General features: G+C 43.3%; 1 protein-coding gene across 3 annotated transcripts; it reads left to right on the top strand.

Moving 5' to 3' along the window:
- Positions 1 to 698: 698 nt before the first annotated feature.
- plekhg7 (pleckstrin homology domain containing, family G (with RhoGef domain) member 7) lies at positions 699 to 20,479 on the top strand. Of its 3 annotated transcripts, XM_019893953.1 has the most exons (19): positions 699 to 1,212; positions 1,291 to 1,387; positions 3,029 to 3,329; positions 3,853 to 4,608; positions 6,707 to 6,729; positions 8,838 to 8,950; positions 9,344 to 9,384; positions 9,804 to 9,908; positions 10,316 to 10,465; positions 10,665 to 10,760; positions 11,206 to 11,304; positions 12,893 to 13,006; positions 13,233 to 13,407; positions 16,994 to 17,109; positions 17,931 to 18,018; positions 18,101 to 18,180; positions 18,883 to 19,036; positions 19,118 to 19,215; positions 19,534 to 20,479. In XM_019893953.1, exons 4-19 carry the CDS (start codon positions 3,991 to 3,993, stop codon positions 19,642 to 19,644), a joined length of 2,181 nt encoding a protein of 726 aa, XP_019749512.1. In that variant the 5' UTR covers positions 699 to 1,212; positions 1,291 to 1,387; positions 3,029 to 3,329; positions 3,853 to 3,990; the 3' UTR covers positions 19,645 to 20,479. The 3 variants fall into 3 exon arrangements, with proteins under 3 accessions (XP_019749512.1, XP_019749511.1, XP_019749513.1); XM_019893952.1 differs by having other exon boundaries at positions 699 to 1,387; XM_019893954.1 differs by lacking the exons at positions 699 to 1,212; positions 1,291 to 1,387 and adding an exon at positions 2,645 to 2,741.
- The last annotated feature ends 244 nt before the right edge of the window (positions 20,480 to 20,723 follow it).

Here is a 20,723-nt window from a genome sequence, read left to right as displayed (position 1 = left end):
GCGGGCCATGTTTGGCCGTAAAATGTACGGATCTGTTCTAAAACCTCAACCCAAAGAATTCAATTTCCAGATACTGTTACATGCAATTTTAACTCATTTGCACTCGTGGCCTTGGTGGACTTCGAGGGTGAAGACAATTTTATTGACTTATTTTGTTTTCCAGTGCAACATCCCCATTTGGGCCCTTCCCAAATCCAAGACAATCTTTGCTCTGAATGGCAAGTCATTGGCTACTATTACCGACCGTACTGTCCCATTGTCCTCAGTCATGATGAAACCATCTCACTTTATTTGAGTCCCTCAGATCATTTCCCATCGTGCTGGGCCTGCATAATCCTCACATAGATTGGTCAAAACTGTCCAGAGTTAATTTGGAGCATGTTTTGCCCTACTCATTGTCTTCATTCGGCCATTCCCTCCACAGGAAATCGAGAGCCACCCAAAGCCCATAGACGCCTCATTGGTTCATAGTGATTACCATTAACCTGTTGTTAGACTGAAGCTGGAGCGCCCCCGTCAGAATGTCCATCATTTGCATTTCCCTTCTCAAGCTTGCCACTACTAGCCTTTTAAACATCCCCCTACTTGTGGCACAGTTGATGGAGTAAAACACTTCCAAACAGAAGGTCATGGGTTCACGCTTCCTTTAATCATGACAGTTCTAAACTCCTCTTTATTCAGGGTTATTCATAAGCATTGTTCTCACTGTTATTTTTATTCCTTATTCCATATTTGCACTAGAAACCTACTGCTAAAATTGCAATACTGCTACTTACGGTCATTTAGTCACTGTTACACCTACAATTTTATTTCATTCTGCGTACAGTATACGTACAGTTTACTGCTTGATGGCACCGTAGACCAAATGAAGCAAGATTGCATAAAATCATGTGCAAACCGATTTGCTGAAGAGCCTCAATGATTCATGAAGCTTTAATTTTGGCACATTCTTTCATCATAGTTAAAAGCATTTCGCGATTTTATCTGCTCTACTTGCCACTGTACAGCAGATGTCAGTAGAGAACTACAGTAATGTGAATGAAGCATTGAGTGATGAACCTTTAGCTGAAGCAATACCCCAGTGGCTTTATTTTACCCATCACTACTCATGGGTGATCCGCTCCCTGGGTCTGGATCCTAGTCTTCTGGATGACTTTTACGCTTTGCACCCTGACAAGACCCATAGGATGGCGGGTGGAGGCTTTCGAAGGGGTAGGTAGTGTTAGGGCTCAGTGTTGGTGTTCTGTTTCCCTTCTTGTGTTTTTGCAAGGTGTGTGGCTCCACCTCCAGCAGAATGAAGCACACCTGATTCTCCGCAAGGAATGCAGCAACAGGCAAGACTCCAACCCTCACTCCAAACCTCTGTTGGAATATTGCATCATTCTTGGTAAACACTCCTGTTTGGAAGACCACTTTTTCTTGTGCTTTGTCTATTTTTGGATTCTAACTTGTTGTCTCCCCTACTGTTTAGGTCTTGCGTTGCCTTACCTGACTGCTCGAACCACTGTGCCACCCAGCCTCCTATCTCCAGAGCCTGACAATTCATGAAGTAAAATAAACCGACCTTTTTTCTGAATTGCTCCCATCTTAGTCTCTGCATTGGGGTCCTATATACTTACCATAACACAACATTTCTGGTCAGTGCCAAAGGGACATAAGTTGTATGATTTTTGCACTTGGGGAAGTGAAAGATAATTTCATCTATACCATTTGCTAGAGGACAATTCTTATTTTTACCTGATATTTCACTTGTCACTTCTTAAAATGTGGATGTGATCGTAAATGCATCGGCATACACAATAAAAGTCGGCATAATCAACAGGCAATCGCACAAACTGGAGTCTCTTTTGTGTGTTAGTGGGGCAAGTGTGGTTACATAACTAATATTGTTTGAATTTTGTGGAATTGTGCTTCCTGTTTACACAATTTGCATTTTTTAAAAGAAATTCGAGGGCACTATGGGACAATAATTGACATTTTCTTTAAGCAGGTGTATGTTGCTGCAAAAATGAATAAATAAGTCAAATAAATCATGCATGTTGTTGCAATGGGGGAGGAAACCCCAGTAGCTGGAGAAAAACCACACGAGTATGGGGAGAACATGCAAACTCCACACAGGAAGCTCGGACCCCTGCACCTCTGCACTGTAAGGCGGACCTGCTAACCAGGCATCCACCGTGCCACCGATGTGTTAATATATGCAGCCTAAATAGTACAGATGCATGATTCAGTGATCATGAAGGGGAACTACTTTGCTAAATGGTAGGACTGATGAAATAAACTTTTTTTTTTTTTTTGGCTGAGCTGACAATGGTAGAGTTCTATTTGGGAGTGACCACATTAGATGTTAGATATGTTGGACACAAAGTTAGATAGACCCGACTTAGATGGTACGTTCAGAGGAGAGATAACGGGTATGTAGAAGGATAATAAGGATGGAGCTGACAGGCAACAGAGCTGGAGGAAGAGATAAGAGAAGTTTGACTGATGTGGCGAAGAAAGACGTGAGGGCATATGTTGCAGAGAAGGATGCAGAATAAGGCTTGGATGGAGAAGAATGACGCGTTGTGGTCACTCCCAACCGGACAAGCCAAAAGGGGGGAAGGGGTGGGGGCTCAATGTTGATTGATGTTTTATCCTATTTATACTTTAGGATATGAAGCTTCTCAAGTCCAGCATTGCAATAGGTCTTAATACTTGACCTACGTCTCCCCCTAGTGTTCATATTGTACACAAACAAGGTGAGTCACCTGCTGAACGTGTTTGAAATAAAAACACTCGTCCGCTATTTTAAACCAGTGAACAAAAACATTTTAAACGCTTGTTTTAAGAACAACTCTTGAGTTTCAACTGCTGCACTGCAGCTGGCACTGGTACCGCTTGAAAAAAAGACTTTCAATAATAATAAGGAATGTTGTGCCAGTAAAACTGATTATGGTTAGCACTTGATTGAAGAAGCAAACGATCAAGTTTATACTTGAATGAGAGCGCGTGCGCGCTCACGGTATATCCCGATGTTTCCATACAGGCGCTGTACAGACGCACCTTACACCAACTTGGCTTGCCTAAGTCTCCACGCCCTCACGTCATCAAGAGCCCCTGCTTCTTCATTTTTGATGTTGTCGTTTCGTTTGACGGATGACCACAGACGCACCGAGACTGTTTATTTCCCTTTTCTTTGATTTCATCTTCGGGAGGATTTTATTCGGGCCGCTTCGGCTTTTAGGCTGTACCAGCCGATCAGGACGCCCCCTTCCCCGGTCACGTTTCCTCACTTTACCCGCCGGCGACCACTTGGTTCACGTTTCGGCAGTTACGTTTCCACGTATGTAAGTACACCTGACTCGGTTGCACTGTAATGAGCTCGTGTGCCGGGCGCGCCGATTGTCCATTAGCGCGGATTGTGAGTGACGCGTTGAGAAGACGTCGCGGAGTTCCTTTGTTGCCTCGTGGAGGAGCCCGTAGCAGGTGGCTCGGTTTGAAAGGAAACAATGATAATGTGGCGACAATAGCCGTGAAACTGACTCGACGTAGCTTGCAAGTACACCACACTGCGGAGCGTTCACGGATGTGAACTAACTGCGAGCATGCAACCCTGTCTGGGACTGAGACTCTTTTTGTGTTGCGCCATCGTCAGATGAAATAAACATTGTAATCCACTTGGTTGCCTTCTGCCACCGTTGAGAAGACTTGGTAAAAATAACCATGAAAAGTTGCCTCACGAGAATTCTGAATGTTCAGTGCCCTTACAACGTCCTGTTCAGAAGAATAGTAGGCCTTTAAGACAGTTTCTGTTTTGCCTACACATTGACTCGAGTAACCGCCCCCCTTCTCCTCACTTTTATTCCCCAGGATCTCCAGAGGTCTGGGCGTGAATTGTGTTGGAATGCCGCAGGATCTGACCTTTTAATCAGAGGAGGCAAAGCATCCAAGCCCCAAAACCTCACACTTTCTGAAAACCTGCTGCACTACGATGCCTTTGAGGCTAAAATGTCTACAATGAAGCATGATGTGATGAAAGACAAAGACCAGAATGTTGAAAAGAAGATGGACTGGAGTTACATTGAATGGGTGGAAAATGAAGTGGTCGCCACAGGTGTGGTCAATGCAGAGACACAAACGGATCGGGAGCCTTTTGAGCACAAGGAGTGTCAAACCAGCAGTCCAGTGTTGATGCACATGGCTCTCACACGGACACACTCCAAGCTGAGGCATCCACCTTTGCTTGATCATGATGGCATGGTCGCACCTTTCTTCCAGTTCGATCGGCAGGCTCCCGGCCGCATCTCCACCTCTCCGACCTTGAGGAGGATGAGGAGCACCCGGCGTCCCGTGTTGGACTCCCAGGATCCTGCAAGGATGGGGAGTACCCAGGAGGAGCCCTCCATGGCATGCCTATCATCACCTTTACACAGAGTAAAGTCTCCCCTCGCCGCTGGTGGCCAGATCTGTCATGAGCATCCGCCAATTTCATCCTGTGGCCGACAGAGAACCAGATCACATAGATCAAAGACCTTCGACAATGGTATCGCTTCCATGAAGCCACAATGTCGCAGTGCTCATCCTACTGTTATGAAAGGTTTTGGATTTCCCGATAGTGAATTACAGGTGAGTGGTGGCATTTTTGTATGTAAAAAAAAAAAAAAAAAGGTTGGGTCAACCGCTTTGGTTGGTGACATCAGTAGGCTCTGTCTTTTTTTTTTTTTTTTTTTTTTAATTCCAGTCTCTCTTCCTCCAGCAGTAAAATTTTTCGCCCGAACACCAAAAGTAATTCTGGCTTAACCGTAACTGGTGCATGGGACATGAAACTAATTAGCATATTCCAGCCATACCGCTAGACAAGCCTTTGCCAACTTTTGAGTCAAGATGCATATTTTACATTCGAAAAGTCTCAGGACACAAACACCAAACAAATCTCTCCCAAAGTATACATACATTGAAATGATAATCTCGTCTCAGTTTACTCACAAATGTACTTAGTGTGGAATTTTGGACTGTTTAGCTGAACACAAAGCTGATTTACGCGCAGGAAGCCATTACTTTGTTGTATGAATGGCAACAGGTGGAGAAACAGGTTCATAGTACAGTCTCCCATCTACTTGAAGAGAATTTAATTGCTCTGCCTCTCACTACATCTCTGGCATAGATAGATGAAAAAAAAATTACTATGACCATGAAATGGGAGCATTGCACACGGCATACCTGAGCTCTGCTGCCAGTGCAGTGGAAACCATTGCAGGTGACGAAAGTTTTTTTAAAAGCATTGCTTCAAATTGAAGAACTGCATTTGGAATTCTTTCCGTCACCAGCAATTTAACACACAAATTGCTTTTAACCCATCACACGAAGTCATACACCAGTAGTGACGCACTGGCAGAAGTGGCCAGCTTTCCAGCATTGAAGCCTCGTTCATGTCAAGACTAAACGATAACTTCCAGTGAGTGAATAAATCAGATTCTGATTTTGAAGTCAGCACTAATTGACGAGAGCCATTTGGTAAGGAAGTGCTGTCTGCGTAGTCGACATTCTGCTTAATTCAAGTCATGGCAACAGGAGTCGTACTTGACGTTGGCGTGCCCCCTGTTGGGGGGGGGGTGAGCAGTGGCTCACTTGCATGAAACAGGACTGCCCCCTCCAAAAATGCTGATTATATTTTTTCAAAAGAGGCTGAGAAGTTTCTTGATCATGAGTGTGTTTTGATCAGATGATGTTCCAAGCATGTTCATAATACCTCTGGGATTTGTTTTTCAGTTCTGGTGGGGTGGGGAGAGCATCATGTTTCCTTTAAAAAAAAAAAATGCCATCTCGATGCCATCATTAGACTCTGGCCGCTATATGTGGTGTATTCCGGTGTGGATTTTAATCCCCAGCCTGTCAATTAAATTGTTACACATTCCTTCCTTGTGGAAGTCCGATCGGGCTCATTCTTCCTTGCCCCCTGCGGTGGTCATCCACAGTGCAAGCTTTTGACAGCCAATGAATCAGCAGTTACATGCACTGACAGCTCGGGCCGAGCCCGCTGCTCGCCGAGGCCTGGGAAGTGCTCTCCCTGGGCCCCCGTTCGCGGCAGTCAGCAGTCACCTAATAATAGAGGGGTCAGTGAGCGATGGAAGAAGATAATGGCAGATCTTTTCATCAGCTCCTGCTATTCAACCCGCCGCATTCTCAATGGGGTGCGGGCATTCTCCTGAGATAGCGTGAAGCTTTTGAAGCTGAGCGACCACTTAAAACAGTGTTTCAAATTTGAATGTGTTTGAAAGTGATATAATGGCGACCTTTGCAAGAAGAGCACTCTGCGTCGGCTGTGGAATGCCGAGTGCTGTGGAAGACAAAGCCAGCGCAGGTTTTTTTTGTTTTTTCTGGCAAGGTTGTTTTCTTCGCTGTTTGTTTGTAGGATTAGGCAAAAAAATAAAAATACGTGAGTGATTTCCACCAAACCCTGCGTTCTGGCACGTGAGCCAATGAAAAAGCATTGGCGCATGTCTTGATAAATCTTCTGGTCTTTTATTTTCTCACTTCGCAAGGGGTTGCTACTTTTTTTTCCTTAATTATCCCGATAATGGCATATTCATTAAAAAAAAGAAAAAAAAGGGGATATATTTCTTTGAAAGCTTCAAACTTGGTGGTCATTCAAATTTGATCTTGACATTTGTCTGTGATTGCATTATTTATTTTATTATTGTAATTATTATTTTCTTTTTTGCAGGAGAAGGAGCAACACCCGAATAGGTGAGTGTTTTGCATGCTGAGTCAGCATCATCTCCCCCCGCCCCCTCCCCGCCTTTTGAGGCGACCCCTTTTTTAATATGAGGCATGTACGAACACAAGCCTTCTTCCCTCCTATTGAAGAGTCTCTAATTGTCCCGATGAGCTGGCTCTGTTATGACTGGACGTCGCCACAAAAACCTAATCGGCCCCATCTTGTTCCAACACTTTCGGGCCTTGCCTGATGTCATTGGGCGCCCGTGAACAAGCATGAGGGAGAAGAGGGGGGGATCTCTGAGCTAAGGAGCCCCATTGAGCTTTCTTTGTCACTCCTGTCTTGGTTAGTGGGGCGCAGTTAAGTTTTGAGAGTCCCATGGTTCTGTGCGGACTAGACAAACCCTCATTAATGCCGTTTTCTCTTAGTGCCACCCACACCCCTCCCGATGGGCGGCTGGGCTGTTGCCTGGCAGGATAATTAGGCAGCTATTGTCTCTTTAATTACACGTTGGCACACTACGCCTCTTCCCGTGGCCGAGCCCTGCAAAGGCATCGGCGGTGCGAGTTTTGTTTTCGTGCATCATTATTTCTCCTGTAGCGCAAGGGGACAAAGCGCCCATTTTTACAAGGGCCCTCAGTGGACACAGAGGAGGCTTTCTGATTGGACACAAAGCAACAGCATGTCATTATGAGGATGCTGCGGAATGAGGCGCGCCCACACGCTCTGACCTGGTTTGCGGGCAGTGTTGGTGCCCTTCTTGCAAGCTTGTGTGCTGCTGCCCACTCGCTATCATCTCCTTTCAGGTTGATTTGGTATTACTTTACCTGAAAGGATGGATCACTGTGGAAGTTTGACTAGGGTGAATGCCACGAACCTACGCGAATGCTCTGATTTCCGCCTGTGGGCATTTGTGCTTGTTTGACAGTTGAGCAAGCTCAACTGCAGACATGTAACCTCAGATCTCATTGTGTGCTACGAGGAAGGGGGAAAAAAAAAAAGGACCACTGCTGTTTTGCATTTTATCACGGGCCGAGGCGAGCCAGGGGTGTCTGTCGTTCTTGTACTTCCTCTTACGTTTGCTGTCATCGACACTAACTAGAGTGTCTAAGTGGAGCTTTGTGATGGATTCGACGTTCAGTGAAGTCGCTTTAATGAAGGATGTTTACAGCGTACTTGAAACAATGGTCTGCTTTCATCAGTTCTGATGCCCGGAACATTTTTATCGGTGTTCGGAAGTGAAAGCACACGAGCTGTCAAGTGTTACTGGCCAGCTGTCACGACATGGCACGCTGCTGCAAGAAGAACCTTTACTTCAGAACCAGCCTGTCCGCTTGCTGTGTAGATAGATTGAGGGACAGAGGAGTCAGTTATTGCTCATGTAGTGGCACCTTCCTGTGATTGACTGGCAATCAGCATCACCCTTTAGGTACCCTAACACACTTTCCAGTGGGCCAATTAAAAAAAACACATTGTCGTATGTTTTGCAAGTTGCAACTATAACGTTTGTGGAAATGTAAAGAAAAAAGTAAAATAAATAAATAAATAGATAAACAAATAAATAAATAAAATACCAAACCCAACCTGTTGGTCTTGCTGTATATGTGAGTGGCGTTTACTGCACAGCACGACTCAATTACTTGAGTTGTTCTCTGCTCAGGTTTATCTCTCCCTTAATCACAGCAGCAGTAACACCATGAGCTTTGTTGCTACACCTCTGGGGGGTTTCTTCCCCCCCTGACATGCCTTGGTAGTTAGCTGAAAAGGGAACAAGAGGATGAGAAGTGCTCCACAATCGTCGCGTGTCTCTTTTGACACAAATGGAGTGAAACTTTGACAAGGTTGCCACTGTCAAAAGGCCAGAAACATACAATTTGGTGTTTATTTTTGCCCTCCCGCATGTGTCGTAAATGGCCAATTTGCTGCGCAGCGCAGATGGCATTTCACTGGCATTTCAAGAAGAATGATAACATGGAATTTAGTTATTTCCTCCTGACGTACAGGAAGTATTGTCTCTATCAAAGCGAGATTGCTTATATAAATGTTACAAAACGAATCCAAAGGCATGAATCATTATGTTATTGAGTTATGAGACAATTCATTCTTCATTTACTGGTGGTTTTTCTGTCTACTTCAGGCTGGAGGAAAGGAGGCGGAGCTCCGTAGTGGTCAGTTTACCTGGCTTGGATGTTTCACCCGGAGATCTGTTTGTATCCAATGGCGCAGCTGACATACTAAACAACTTTTCTGGTATGTATATTAAAAAAAAAAAAAAAAATCCTCCCATTTGTACTGTACTTTGTCACACCATCTGGCCAGAATACCAAAGATAGCTTTCACTTATATGCTTCCTCACAACATGTCAGTCCACATATCTCTCGTCTTAATCTGCCAGTTAAGATCAATCATCGCAGCTGTCGACTTTAGCATTTGTACAACAGAGGTGCGTGCTGCTAAAAGTGTCCCCAGATGTATTTGAGTCATGATTTGTAAAGCATTTTTAGCTTGTCACCTTTCAATCCCATCAAACCAAGGAGCTCTCTCACATCGGCCAACTCATTTGTAACTACAGTTTGCCAGCACATTGTTTAGTTTCACATTCATTTCCCTTTGTGATCGTCACTCTTTTGTGTGTTTTTGCAGACACAAAGAAGTCAAAGTGGCCTTTTTCAAGGCGAAGCACAGTAAGTCTTATTTGTGGTTTAGCAGCTGTTGTGTTCACGGTTTCTTTTGATGTGTGCGTGTGTGTTTGTTGCGGTTTCAACATTGTCCCCTGACCCATTTAACAAAGCAGATTAATATGGTTCCTCATCCCCTTTTTCCTCTCGCAGAGTTTGCAATTGGGGGAAATGCCCAGTGTAGAAGTTGAGCCAAATTGATTCGTTTAATTTTTGATCATGCAAGGCTGGGCCTGAATGCGCACAGCCGCACGCTACCGCATTTTTGCTTTGGTTAAACTTTTTTGCTTGTGATACACACACACACACACACACACACACACACACACACACACACACACACACACACACACACACACACTCAAAAAGAAACACGCACACAATAACACTTTTATTTTTTTCAGTTATGCCTTTTTAATTTTCAGACAAAAGGGAAGTCCCAAACAAGCACGTCGGTGTCGGATATTGAAGGATATCTCTCAACAGTCCAAATCCAGGACTGGCGGAACTCTGACCTTCAGAAATATAAGGTGAGAAATGTCCTCTGTCAGCAGCAGCCGAAGCACCGTGCTATTTGTTGTGTAAATATGTCTTCACTGTGCTGCGAGGGATTTTTTTTTTTTTTTGTTTCACTCGATGCATTATTCACATTGAGAGGATAACACATCCAGATTTCTAATCCAAATAGAATCAGTGTGGAACCTGCTACTCTGAAATAACAAGTTTGTGCAAGAACCTGCTTTTCTTGGCGGTAACCCTGCAGCATATAAATATCACTACGCACTGCGCACGCTTGAGTGGATCCCCACGGTGGGAAAAACATCACAGAATGCGATCCGTGTTTTACACCAAAGCGCTTTCTTGCCATTCTGTCACTCCGATCTTGAAACTAATTTCTCAGCATGAACCGTGCTAGCTTTCGGTACTTTTTGTGCAGGACTACTCCGTAGCAGAGTTCCTGCAGGACCAGTCGTCCCAGTGGAGCGCCACCTCTGACCCTCTGGGCTTTAAAAGACAAGAGGCCATCTGGGAGCTGTTCACCAGCGAGTGTGTTTACTTCCTGGATCAGCTCATGGTTCTCAAAGAGGTGATTTTTCACCACACAATAGCTCCTCCCGCACGCCCAAATACGCACGCAGGAGCATAAATAAACACACCAAACCGAAATAAAAACCCGACACCTGCTGCTTTGTTCTTTACATTTTCCCCTCTGAATTCCTGATGCTGAAGTCTTTTGGTTGTCTGTCTAAGCCGATTGTCCGTCGGGACTCTTTTGTTGCGTTCAGGTGTTTTTGGCGACACTCACGAACCTTCAGATGAGAACCTGCCTGGCTGACATTGACGCCTGGAGGCTGTTTGCCAACCTCAGTGAGCTTTGCTTGGTGAGCTTAAACGGCAGCACAGCAGACGGGCCCAATAACTTTGCACGTATCACTTCAATAAATCATCAGCCCGTCACGTTATCAGTCTCTTGTGTGGCGTTTGGCTTTTGTTCGTCAAAAACAATTGCAACACTCGCCTCCCTCAGCTCAGAAACAACATGAGATGTCGAGACGTCTGACCGTAACTCGCAATGTCGTGCGTGAGACACCCCGGGATGGATGCCATGTAAACTCGGGCTTTTATTTACCGCTCATTTGCTGATTGTGATTCAAAAAGAAATAGTAGAATCTTGATGCAACAACAGGCATGTCTTTGTACTGTGCAATGTAATGTGTATAAAGTACATCGTCACTGGACAGTCACGCCATGTCTTTCGCTGTGCAATGTAATGTGTATAAAGTACATCGTCACTACTGGACAGTCACGCCATGTCTTTCATTGCAGGTGAGCTTTGGCTTCCTTAACAACTTGCTGCGCGTCATCAAGGACTCGTTGGGCATCGCCGATGGTAACCAAGCCGCTCTGCTGGAGCTCTTGAGCAACGTAAGATGCCAGTCCACTGTCACTCCTTCATTTCTAGATCTCCTTACATATTAGCCAAACATTTCACATCAACATTTTTTTGTCTCTTTGCTGGACCAAAACAAATTCTGATTTCACTAGGCAAGCAGTAGGTGCAGCTCAACCTTGACAAATAAAATGCCCCCATTGAGTCACGTAGCAAAGAAAGGCTTTGCAGTGACTCATGGCTTCTCACGGGCCTCTCCCTAAAGCATTTGATGTCGTGGACTCTATTCAAATATATCAGCCACATGCGTTAGTTTCCACGGGGTGAGTTGACACGGTGTGGCAGCCAGACAACAATGCCACACAGCATTCAAGTGAGGGATGAGGAACTGCGTGCCAGCAGTTACTTGCTTTGCTTGGAAACAATTAGTTGTGATGAAAAAAAAAATCATTACGTTACACGTAAGGCTGCTGGTAAGGAGAAAGCTTCAATTAGACAAGCTCAAATTATTTCAGACATGAGTGTTGTCAGTTTGGAGAACATACCATTCGTGACTACACCCTTACATTGACCTTGTACAACCTGATGGTATCCATAAGATGAGCTGTATCATCCTAAGATTGGTCTTTATGCCAAAAGGTATTAATTTAAACCTTTAATGCCTGACCCATCAAGGAATAGCCAGAAAAATCTGATTTTTGGGAACTGAGATGTTCATTAACCCTAAGAACAAAATTCACAAAAATATTTTTGCCATATTATTTTGTTTTAGATATTTGTTGTATCACATTTATAAGCATTATGTAGATTACATCAAAAACTGAAAATTTGGGGAAAATCATTTTTAAACCTGCAGTATCAAATTTGAAACAGATGATTTAATGTCCTGTCAAGAATGAGTTGCATAATGAAACTGCATGTATCAAATATGATACGAATGGCATTTTAGGGTTAACAATTTCTCTTAGATTAGCACAAATGTTCAACCGCGCTGTATCATACATTTTATTTCTTTGCAAACACAATAGCACATAATTAGACAGCAGACCTCCAACAAAGCACTCTCACGGCATGAATAACTCTTCGCTTGTGTTGTCAGCTCAGGGACAAAAGGGACATTAAGTATTCATAGAAGAAGAAAATAAGAACCATCTTGGTTTGTCATGTACATGAAATTTGAGCCATCGGAGAACACTTGAGCAGGGGGCCAACTTGAGTGCCCGGGAATCAGTTTGACGTGTCAGTCGGTGTCTTGCTCAAGAGCACTGCGGCTGTGTGTCCAGGCAGGTTGATCTTGAACCGGGTTTCCCATGGTGAAGATCTTCACCATGGGAAACCCACTTGGCCACGGCTTCCTTGCCATCCAGTTAAGATAGTTTTTGTTGTTACAATTTAATTTAAGGCTACAGTGCCAATATTTTTTAGCCAGGCCAGATTTGTTTCTTAAAATTTTTTTTCACTTAATTCAGACATACTGCAATGCTGATTTTCACAAGTTTATGTCTCTTTTGTCAGTGAACTTGGTGTGGTTTTCTTTCTTTTTTTGGGAGGCTACCCACGTCTGCTTTTTATGATGCGTTTATCTGCCGTGTACTAGCTGATGTGGAATTGCTCTGTTGGCAGGCTTTCCAGCAGAGCATATGTCACTCCTTGCAGAAGTACTGCCTCAACTACTCCACAGCTTTGCTTTATCTGGACAGCCTCAAGCCCAGAGAGGACTTTGGGTCTTACGTCAAGGTACACGAGGGCACTTACACTGTGCATGTGCGTCAGAGCTCACAAATTTCCCCCACAGGAATCAATAAAGTATTCTAATTCTGAGAGCACCTTGAAAGGAAAGCTACAAACATCCTGCCGACGTACTCATTATATTACTTCCTATTTGTTCTCAATGATGTAACGCATCACCTCTGCGCCCCGGCTCTTACACTGTTTCTGCCGTTCTCTGCGTTTTGTCACGCAGTGGTGCGAGGGCAACAACCAGTGCCGCAGGTTGCAACTGCGCGACCTGCTGGTGGCGCCGTTGCAGAGGTTAACCCGCTACCCGCTGCTCCTACGGAACATCGCCAGGAGGTTCCGCACGGAAGAGGAAAGCAAGGATGCGCAGGCGATAGCGGAGCAAGTGGACATGTCTATATGTGAGCACGTCCTCCTCTTCCTCCACTCAGACAAACGACAGATCGGTTTCTCATTCAAGGACGTGCGTGTTCTTGTAAGGCTTGCCGCCATTCCTGGAAAGTACTTGTTAATGAAAAGGTGAATTGACCAATGCACCTCAGGTGCCATGCCCTCACCCATTTTAACTTGCTGATTAGGAAGGCATGTTTGTGCTGCAAACAGGATAGCCATTTTTCTGTTGGGCAAAAAAAAAAAAAAAAAAAGCCACACCCCGCAGAGGCTGATTTGCATGCAGTACTTCCCGTAACCCTTAAAGAAGGTCAGAGTTGCTCTGGTGAGGTAACAAGGAGTGCCCCGTAGGTAGGTGGAGTACGTCTTTTATAAGCTTAGTCGGCTCTAATCTATCAGCGTGGTCTCACACCCGTGTTTGACAAGCGACCATCCCTAGCCAACACGCCGATATTTTGAAATGCGTTCGAAATGGGACCAAAGTACACGAGGACATCCAAAGCACAGGTGGGCGGACTTTTGCTTTCAGGGGGCCGCATTGGATTTTGAAAACTGACACATGGCCCCGGGATTTTGTCAAACCACAAAAACAAGGGCATCTGGAACAAAATAACTTATTCACAGATGTGCACCAATGAAATGCACTGTGAGCGACACTCGCTCAACATATGGCTTGATTTGAACATCAGTGGCTTTTTTTTTTTTTTAACATGGTGTTCGTCATTCACTACATGAATAGCAGCATTTTTTTAAGATCAAAAAACACACTTGCTACCAACTACTGCAACACATAACCCCTTTGTACTATCCATATCCATACTCTGTTGGAATGTGACATGCCGAATCGTGGCCGACCTCCCCGATGTTACATTTTCTCTCCTTCATAATTGACGGGACAAGCCGAAAGACCCCCATGTATCTTTCTTCTTCTCAAAAGCTGTGCTGGTTTGAAATTGCAAGCGCTGCACTGCCACCATCTACAGGCATCTGGTCTCTATAACAGTAGTTGATAAACTTGAATTTCACTTCACGTGGATGAAAGACAACGCTTTGGATGACGATTAACGCCACAGAAGTCAATGGCAGTGAACGAATTAAATAACCAATAGCACTACGACCATGTTTCATTCGATCCGTAGCAATTGGGGCAGCTGCCGACTAGATTTGAAAAACGTTCAATTCCGGCGCGGAGCGGCACTTGATGACGGACGCGGCATCCAATCGGAGAGGGGGTGGCGCCGTGCTTTTTAGAGTGGCGACAGCGAAAGATTTAGGTGGATTTTTAACTTGTACAGAGAAAATGGAGGGAAAAAAAATTCTAAATGCGGTGTGCTGAGCTCTGGGACACAAGGCAAATGTGGACTCACTGCTTTGGATGCAATGGGGAAAAAAAAGCATCGGATTTTACTTTATTCTATTATAAATATTAGCCTAACATTAAATACAGCATTAGCAAACATGCTTAAAACTTATACTACATTTTGGCCTCCTCCTCCTCACTCCATTGCAACACTGACGAATACGTATTTGCTGAGCGGCGGCCTAGCCATTTTTCTGTTGGGCAAAAAAAAAAAAAAAAAAGCCACACCCCGCAGAGGCTGATTTGCATGCAGTACTTCCCGTAACCCTTAAAGAAGGTCAGAGTTGCTCTGGTGAGGTAACAAGGAGTGCCCCGTAGGTAGGTGGAGTACGTCTTTTATAAGCTTAGTCGGCTCTAATCTATCAGCGTGGTCTCACACCCGTGTTTGACAAGCGACCATCCCTAGCCAACACGCCGATATTTTGAAATGCGTTCGAAATGGGACCAAAGTACACGAGGACATCCAAAGCACAGGTGGGCGGACTTTTGCTTTCAGGGGGCCGCATTGGATTTTGAAAACTGACACATGGCCCCGGGATTTTGTCAAACCACAAAAACAAGGGCATCTGGAACAAAATAACTTATTCACAGATGTGCACCAATGAAATGCACTGTGAGCGACACTCGCTCAACATATGGCTTGATTTGAACATCAGTGGCTTTTTTTTTTTTTTAACATGGTGTTCGTCATTCACTACATGAATAGCAGCATTTTTTTAAGATCAAAAAACACACTTGCTACCAACTACTGCAACACATAACCCCTTTGTACTATCCATATCCATACTCTGTTGGAATGTGACATGCCGAATCGTGGCCGACCTCCCCGATGTTACATTTTCTCTCCTTCATAATTGACGGGACAAGCCGAAAGACCCCCATGTATCTTTCTTCTTCTCAAAAGCTGTGCTGGTTTGAAATTGCAAGCGCTGCACTGCCACCATCTACAGGCATCTGGTCTCTATAACAGTAGTTGATAAACTTGAATTTCACTTCACGTGGATGAAAGACAACGCTTTGGATGACGATTAACGCCACAGAAGTCAATGGCAGTGAACGAATTAAATAACCAATAGCACTACGACCATGTTTCATTCGATCCGTAGCAATGCTGATCACTCCAATCATTCGTATAGCAAATCAACCTTTACCAATGAATTGTACTGCCGTTAATCCAGCCCTCTAAGCTTTTCTTTTTAATAAGAGAAATGACATGCAGGAATAACATAAATATGTACAGTAAAACATTAAACAGTTTTGCAGTATGATTTCAAGCTTCAACTCGGTGGACATTGTGCTGCTCCTTCTGATATGTGCGCCTTGGCCACCAAGGGGCAGCATATTGTATGCATACTGAATATATGATGATAAGGAAACACGAAGACCATCACAGCTAAGTTGCATAAATAGTATATTGTATGCCTGTTATAATTGTTACATGCTCTGTGTTCATGTGTTGCTTCACCATTTGTGTTCAAACATCAGGTTAGCCATACCTTCACACTTTGTTGTGACGTTCATCGCCACCATCTCGTGGAAGACTTTCTTAAGGTCACTCACGTCAAATGTATTCACTCAAAGTAAAAAAAAAAAAAAATCTGACGATTGGCACGCCGCTCCAATCTTAATGCAGCCCAATGAACATTTACGTCATAAGAGTCATGTATATTTGCTGCATTGATGGAGCCATCTTTTAAATGTTACATTTTTATCAGTTTATTTTATTCACTTATCTAATTTGTTTCGTTATAAAATAAAATATTAGCAGAATAAATAAAATGTTACATTGATTTATGAGTGTAAAAAATAAAAATAAAAAAGCAGCCTGCATTTGATCCGTCTTGCTTCACATCACGTCTGGCGGATGTTCTCCTTTTGTTTCACGTTCTCCTTTTCAGCGCTTGTTGAGGCTGCTCCTTAATTTAGGGGAAAAGTGGTGCTAAAAACCCAAAGAAATCCATTTGTTATCACCAAGGCAAAACCGTGTTGAAGGAGAAGCGTGAGATGAACGTGACTCTTTGCTTTTACAATACAATACAATACATCTTAATATATCGAGCACTTTCACAACAGTGGCAAAGTAATGAATGCTTACCAAAATAAAAAGGCCTCCACAGACGGATGAGTGTCTTTGGGCGGCTCAAGTAACCTTCGTGGGAACTTCCCGTGTAATTGGAACCCTGTTACTTGTCGTAGAAAGTAATTATTGTGAATAGTGTCATTGTCTTCCCTCCAAGGTGACCTGGAGGGAAAGGTGAAATGGTTGGACAACTACCAGAAGGTCAAACAGCTGAGAGACGCGCTGGTGTGGCTGCCTGTGTGGGAGCGCGACAAGCGGGCCTTCATCCCCGAGGTCGGTGATGCCGAATGCCGGTCGTCTCGACTGGAAACGTTTGAGCGGCCATCTTGGAACATGCTCGAATTAGTTCTTGAAAACCTATTCGTTGTTAGGGCTGAACACATTGGGATGCAAAAAACAAAAAAACAAAAAAACATTTTGGTCTTTCAGTAGGCTTTAGTGTGAGGTGTGCTCGTTTTTTGTTTTTATTTTCCATTTTTTTTTAACAATGGTTTGTCGAAGCAGTGCTAAGTGTAGTCCACGTTTACTTATCGTGTTGTGAAAAATGAAATGTTAGAAGGATGAAGCCACAGATTAGTTTACATGATTGTTGTAGCGGTAATCTGATTGACTGACTTATGTTTACGCCACACTTGTTTGGTCGAATTTTGCAAGTCAGCCTTTGTAAGTTAACTAAAATTGAAGTGGATAAATCATCTATCCTTCATCTTAATTCATTGTTCATTCGCCTTTATTTTAGAGGAATCCTAATCTTTCAGACCTGGACATTTATGTAGAATAAATCTGATATTGTTGATTGGAATTGAGACGAATTTATTGCTCGTGAAGAAAAAAAACCTGCGTTTTAAATCGCAATATTCGCGAGGGAAAAAATTATAATTAAATTAATTTTGCTAAATTATTCAGCCCTATTCAGTATTTATAATACAGATGACATGATCCAATCTTGTTCTTCTCAGGCTGTGACCTCAGATATCACTCTTCATTTCTTCCCAGCCCATTCTGTTGTTTCTTCTTACAAAAAGCTCAGACGTGATACGGTCACAAAATGTCAGCTTGCAGTTCTGATGTTGCTGCTGCTTCTCTTTCTTCAGACCGTGAAGCATCTGCTGAAGCCCATGACACTGGAGAATCTCATTTCTCACAGAAGTCTGCTGCACGAAGGCAAACTGGTGCTCATAGGTCTGCCCGTGTGCTTCTCGGACGCGTTTGGGCGAGCGTTTTGAACGCGCTCTCACGCCGTCTTCCTTTGGCTCCCTTCCAGAAAATGCCAAGCTCATTGACGTCTACGTGTTCCTCTTTGACGAATTCTTGCTCATCACCAAGATAAAGAGAAACAAGAAGGTGTGTAGGCGCGTCGTCGTCGTGCTCACGAGACTAAAAGGGAGTGAAGCTGTTTTTATTGGAAACACTTTGACATTTTATTCCATAGGTAGCGTTCCACAGCTCCACTCTCTTGAGAACTTTTTGACATCTGTTCTTCTTTCACCTGTGAACATTTATTGTAACCCAGGAGAATTTTGAGCTTTATTCGCCTGTTGTTATCCTTCTCAACCAAAATTATAGTTGACAAAAAACAGCAGAAAAAAGTTACGAAATCAGCAAAAATGCATTTAAAACAACAACAAAAAAAAAAACCTCGAAACGAACATGCTATATTTATAGCGAAAATATCATACTGTCTTTCAGTGTTCATTTAAATTGTACTCATTTTGGTGTTGCTGTATGTCTTTACAGAAAGAAGGTCAAACACTTGTTTGAGAGTTATAAAATCCTTAGTGACTTTCTTTTTTTATCTTGCGCTCAACAAAGACTCGGTATACTTGTAAACAAAAAAACCCTCAAAAAACTAAAACTAATACGAATGAAAACTAATCTAAAACAAAGCATTTTTGAAAAAAATAAAAAATGAATTATAAACTAACAAAACAAACTGAATTTTAAAAAACAAAAGTCAAATGAAAATCAAACATAACAATAATGAAAAATCCCAGACTATTTGAACCCCGTTTTCATAACACGACTGTACATTTTCTTCGTGCCCAGAGGTCCATCGGACCGGAAGCCAACTCCCTGCGCTTGGCGCAGAACCCGGAGCTGGACCAGCTGCTAAAAGAAGGCTGCACCTTCACGGTTCTCGACCAGCCCGTCTCTTTGGACCGACTCCAGCTCAGGAACATCGATCAGTTCAATGCCTCAAGTAATAAAAGAGTGTCGATATGCATCAGGCTGGTTGTGACGTTTACATCGTTTAATGGATATCATTGTCATTCTTTTAAAGCGTCAGGATTGCCTCATTCTTTTATAATCACGCACCAGAACCGCTACCAGCAGTGTATTGGTGCGTTCGTCCTGCAGGCTGCATCAGAGGCTTCTAAGGTAAATTCAGGGATAGGATTTGGAATCTTTTCATTGTCTTCATTTGCATTCACCCGCACGCTTTGTGGAGATTTGCTGACGTTTGTTTTTTTCCAGCTCAGCTCCACCCGGGCATGTTTTGGATAATGTACCCTGTTGTTTATTGAAGGATACCTTTCTGCCATTGCAATGAGGATCGTATTTTATTCCAGCGATTGTAGTGGAACTGGACTGTCCCCATGCACAAATCTCCATCCTAATCTTTGTTCTATGACATGAAAAGCGCCACTTGGGCGTGAACCTCATATTATACTTGCGTGTGGAATGTTTGTTGTCCAGAGAGCGTGGCTGTCGAAGATCGAGGAGGCTGTGTCGGCCCTGCTGAAGCTGGACTCTCAGCATGCGCGAGTGAAGTACGCCTCACTGTGGTTGGAGTCATCCCAGATCTGAAACACCCCACTGCACTAGATGCTGTCGCACACGCCCCGTTGTCCGCGTACTCGTCAGTGTCATCAAGGTCTGCACTAGCACATCCGGTACTGTTCAGTGAACTGCTGCAGTAGTGTACAATTAAAACTTTGGTCATGTAGTACAACTTGTTACCTTGTTTGTCTTCTTACACTAGGTATGGGAGTAGCACATTGGGTGTTCATGTGAATTTGCTTAATTTTATTCGGATTTACAACAGTGGGTATCGAATGTTGACTGGACTGGTCCAATCCCTGGCAAAAAAAAAAAAGTATGGAATCACAAGTCTCAGAGGACGTTCATTTGGTTGTTTTAATTTTGTAGAAATGAAAAAGCAGTGAAGAGACATGACGCCAAACTAAAGTCATTTTAAATGGCAAATTTCTGGCTGTAAGAAACGTTCAAAAAAACACGTGGTAGTCTTGTTTTATCATAAGCAGAAGGGAAAAAAAATATATGGACTTGCTCAATTCTGAGGCAAGAACTTATTGGGCACCCCGGTCAAGACAACTGTTAAACCACATATTTCTTCTTGTTTAAGTGTTCATTCAAGCCACAAAGTTGCCATTCGAAATGACTTTAGTTTGGTGTCATGTCTGTGATCTGCTTTTTTTTTTTCTTCCTTATAGAAAATGAAACGATTCAATCATTTTTGCCAGGGGTTGTATTATTGGCAGGAGTGGCCTTACTTCTGGTATGATGAATGGGAATGGTTCTCACTTGACCAATTTCTGTCTTATGTACAACGTAAGTGGGAATGCACATTTGTGCAACGAGTCTCGTGTGTTATAGTAATAAACCCTAAAAATATCGAAAACTTGCATTTCAACACAGGTGTGTAGAGTGTCCACTTATTTTTTTAAATTTTTATATACACTGCACATTATACTGTAGTTTGTGTATACATAGTTATATATGAATATTTCCAAAACTCCTTGGTTAAAATGAATCAACATTGGTTTTGTCATCAGCACACTTGTTTGTGTTTAATCTACAAATCAATTCATGTGACACCTAAAATGGTTAGTGGGCGAAGATTACACTGCAAAATAGAAAGTTTC

Source organism: Hippocampus comes, unplaced genomic scaffold (genome assembly GCF_001891065.2).
Source record: "Hippocampus comes isolate QL1 unplaced genomic scaffold, H_comes_QL1_v1.1 scaffold104, whole genome shotgun sequence".
NCBI lineage: Eukaryota > Metazoa > Chordata > Actinopteri > Syngnathiformes > Syngnathidae > Hippocampus > Hippocampus comes.
The sequence above is the reverse complement of the archived record's forward strand: the minus strand, read 5'-3'. Positions and strand labels throughout refer to the sequence as shown.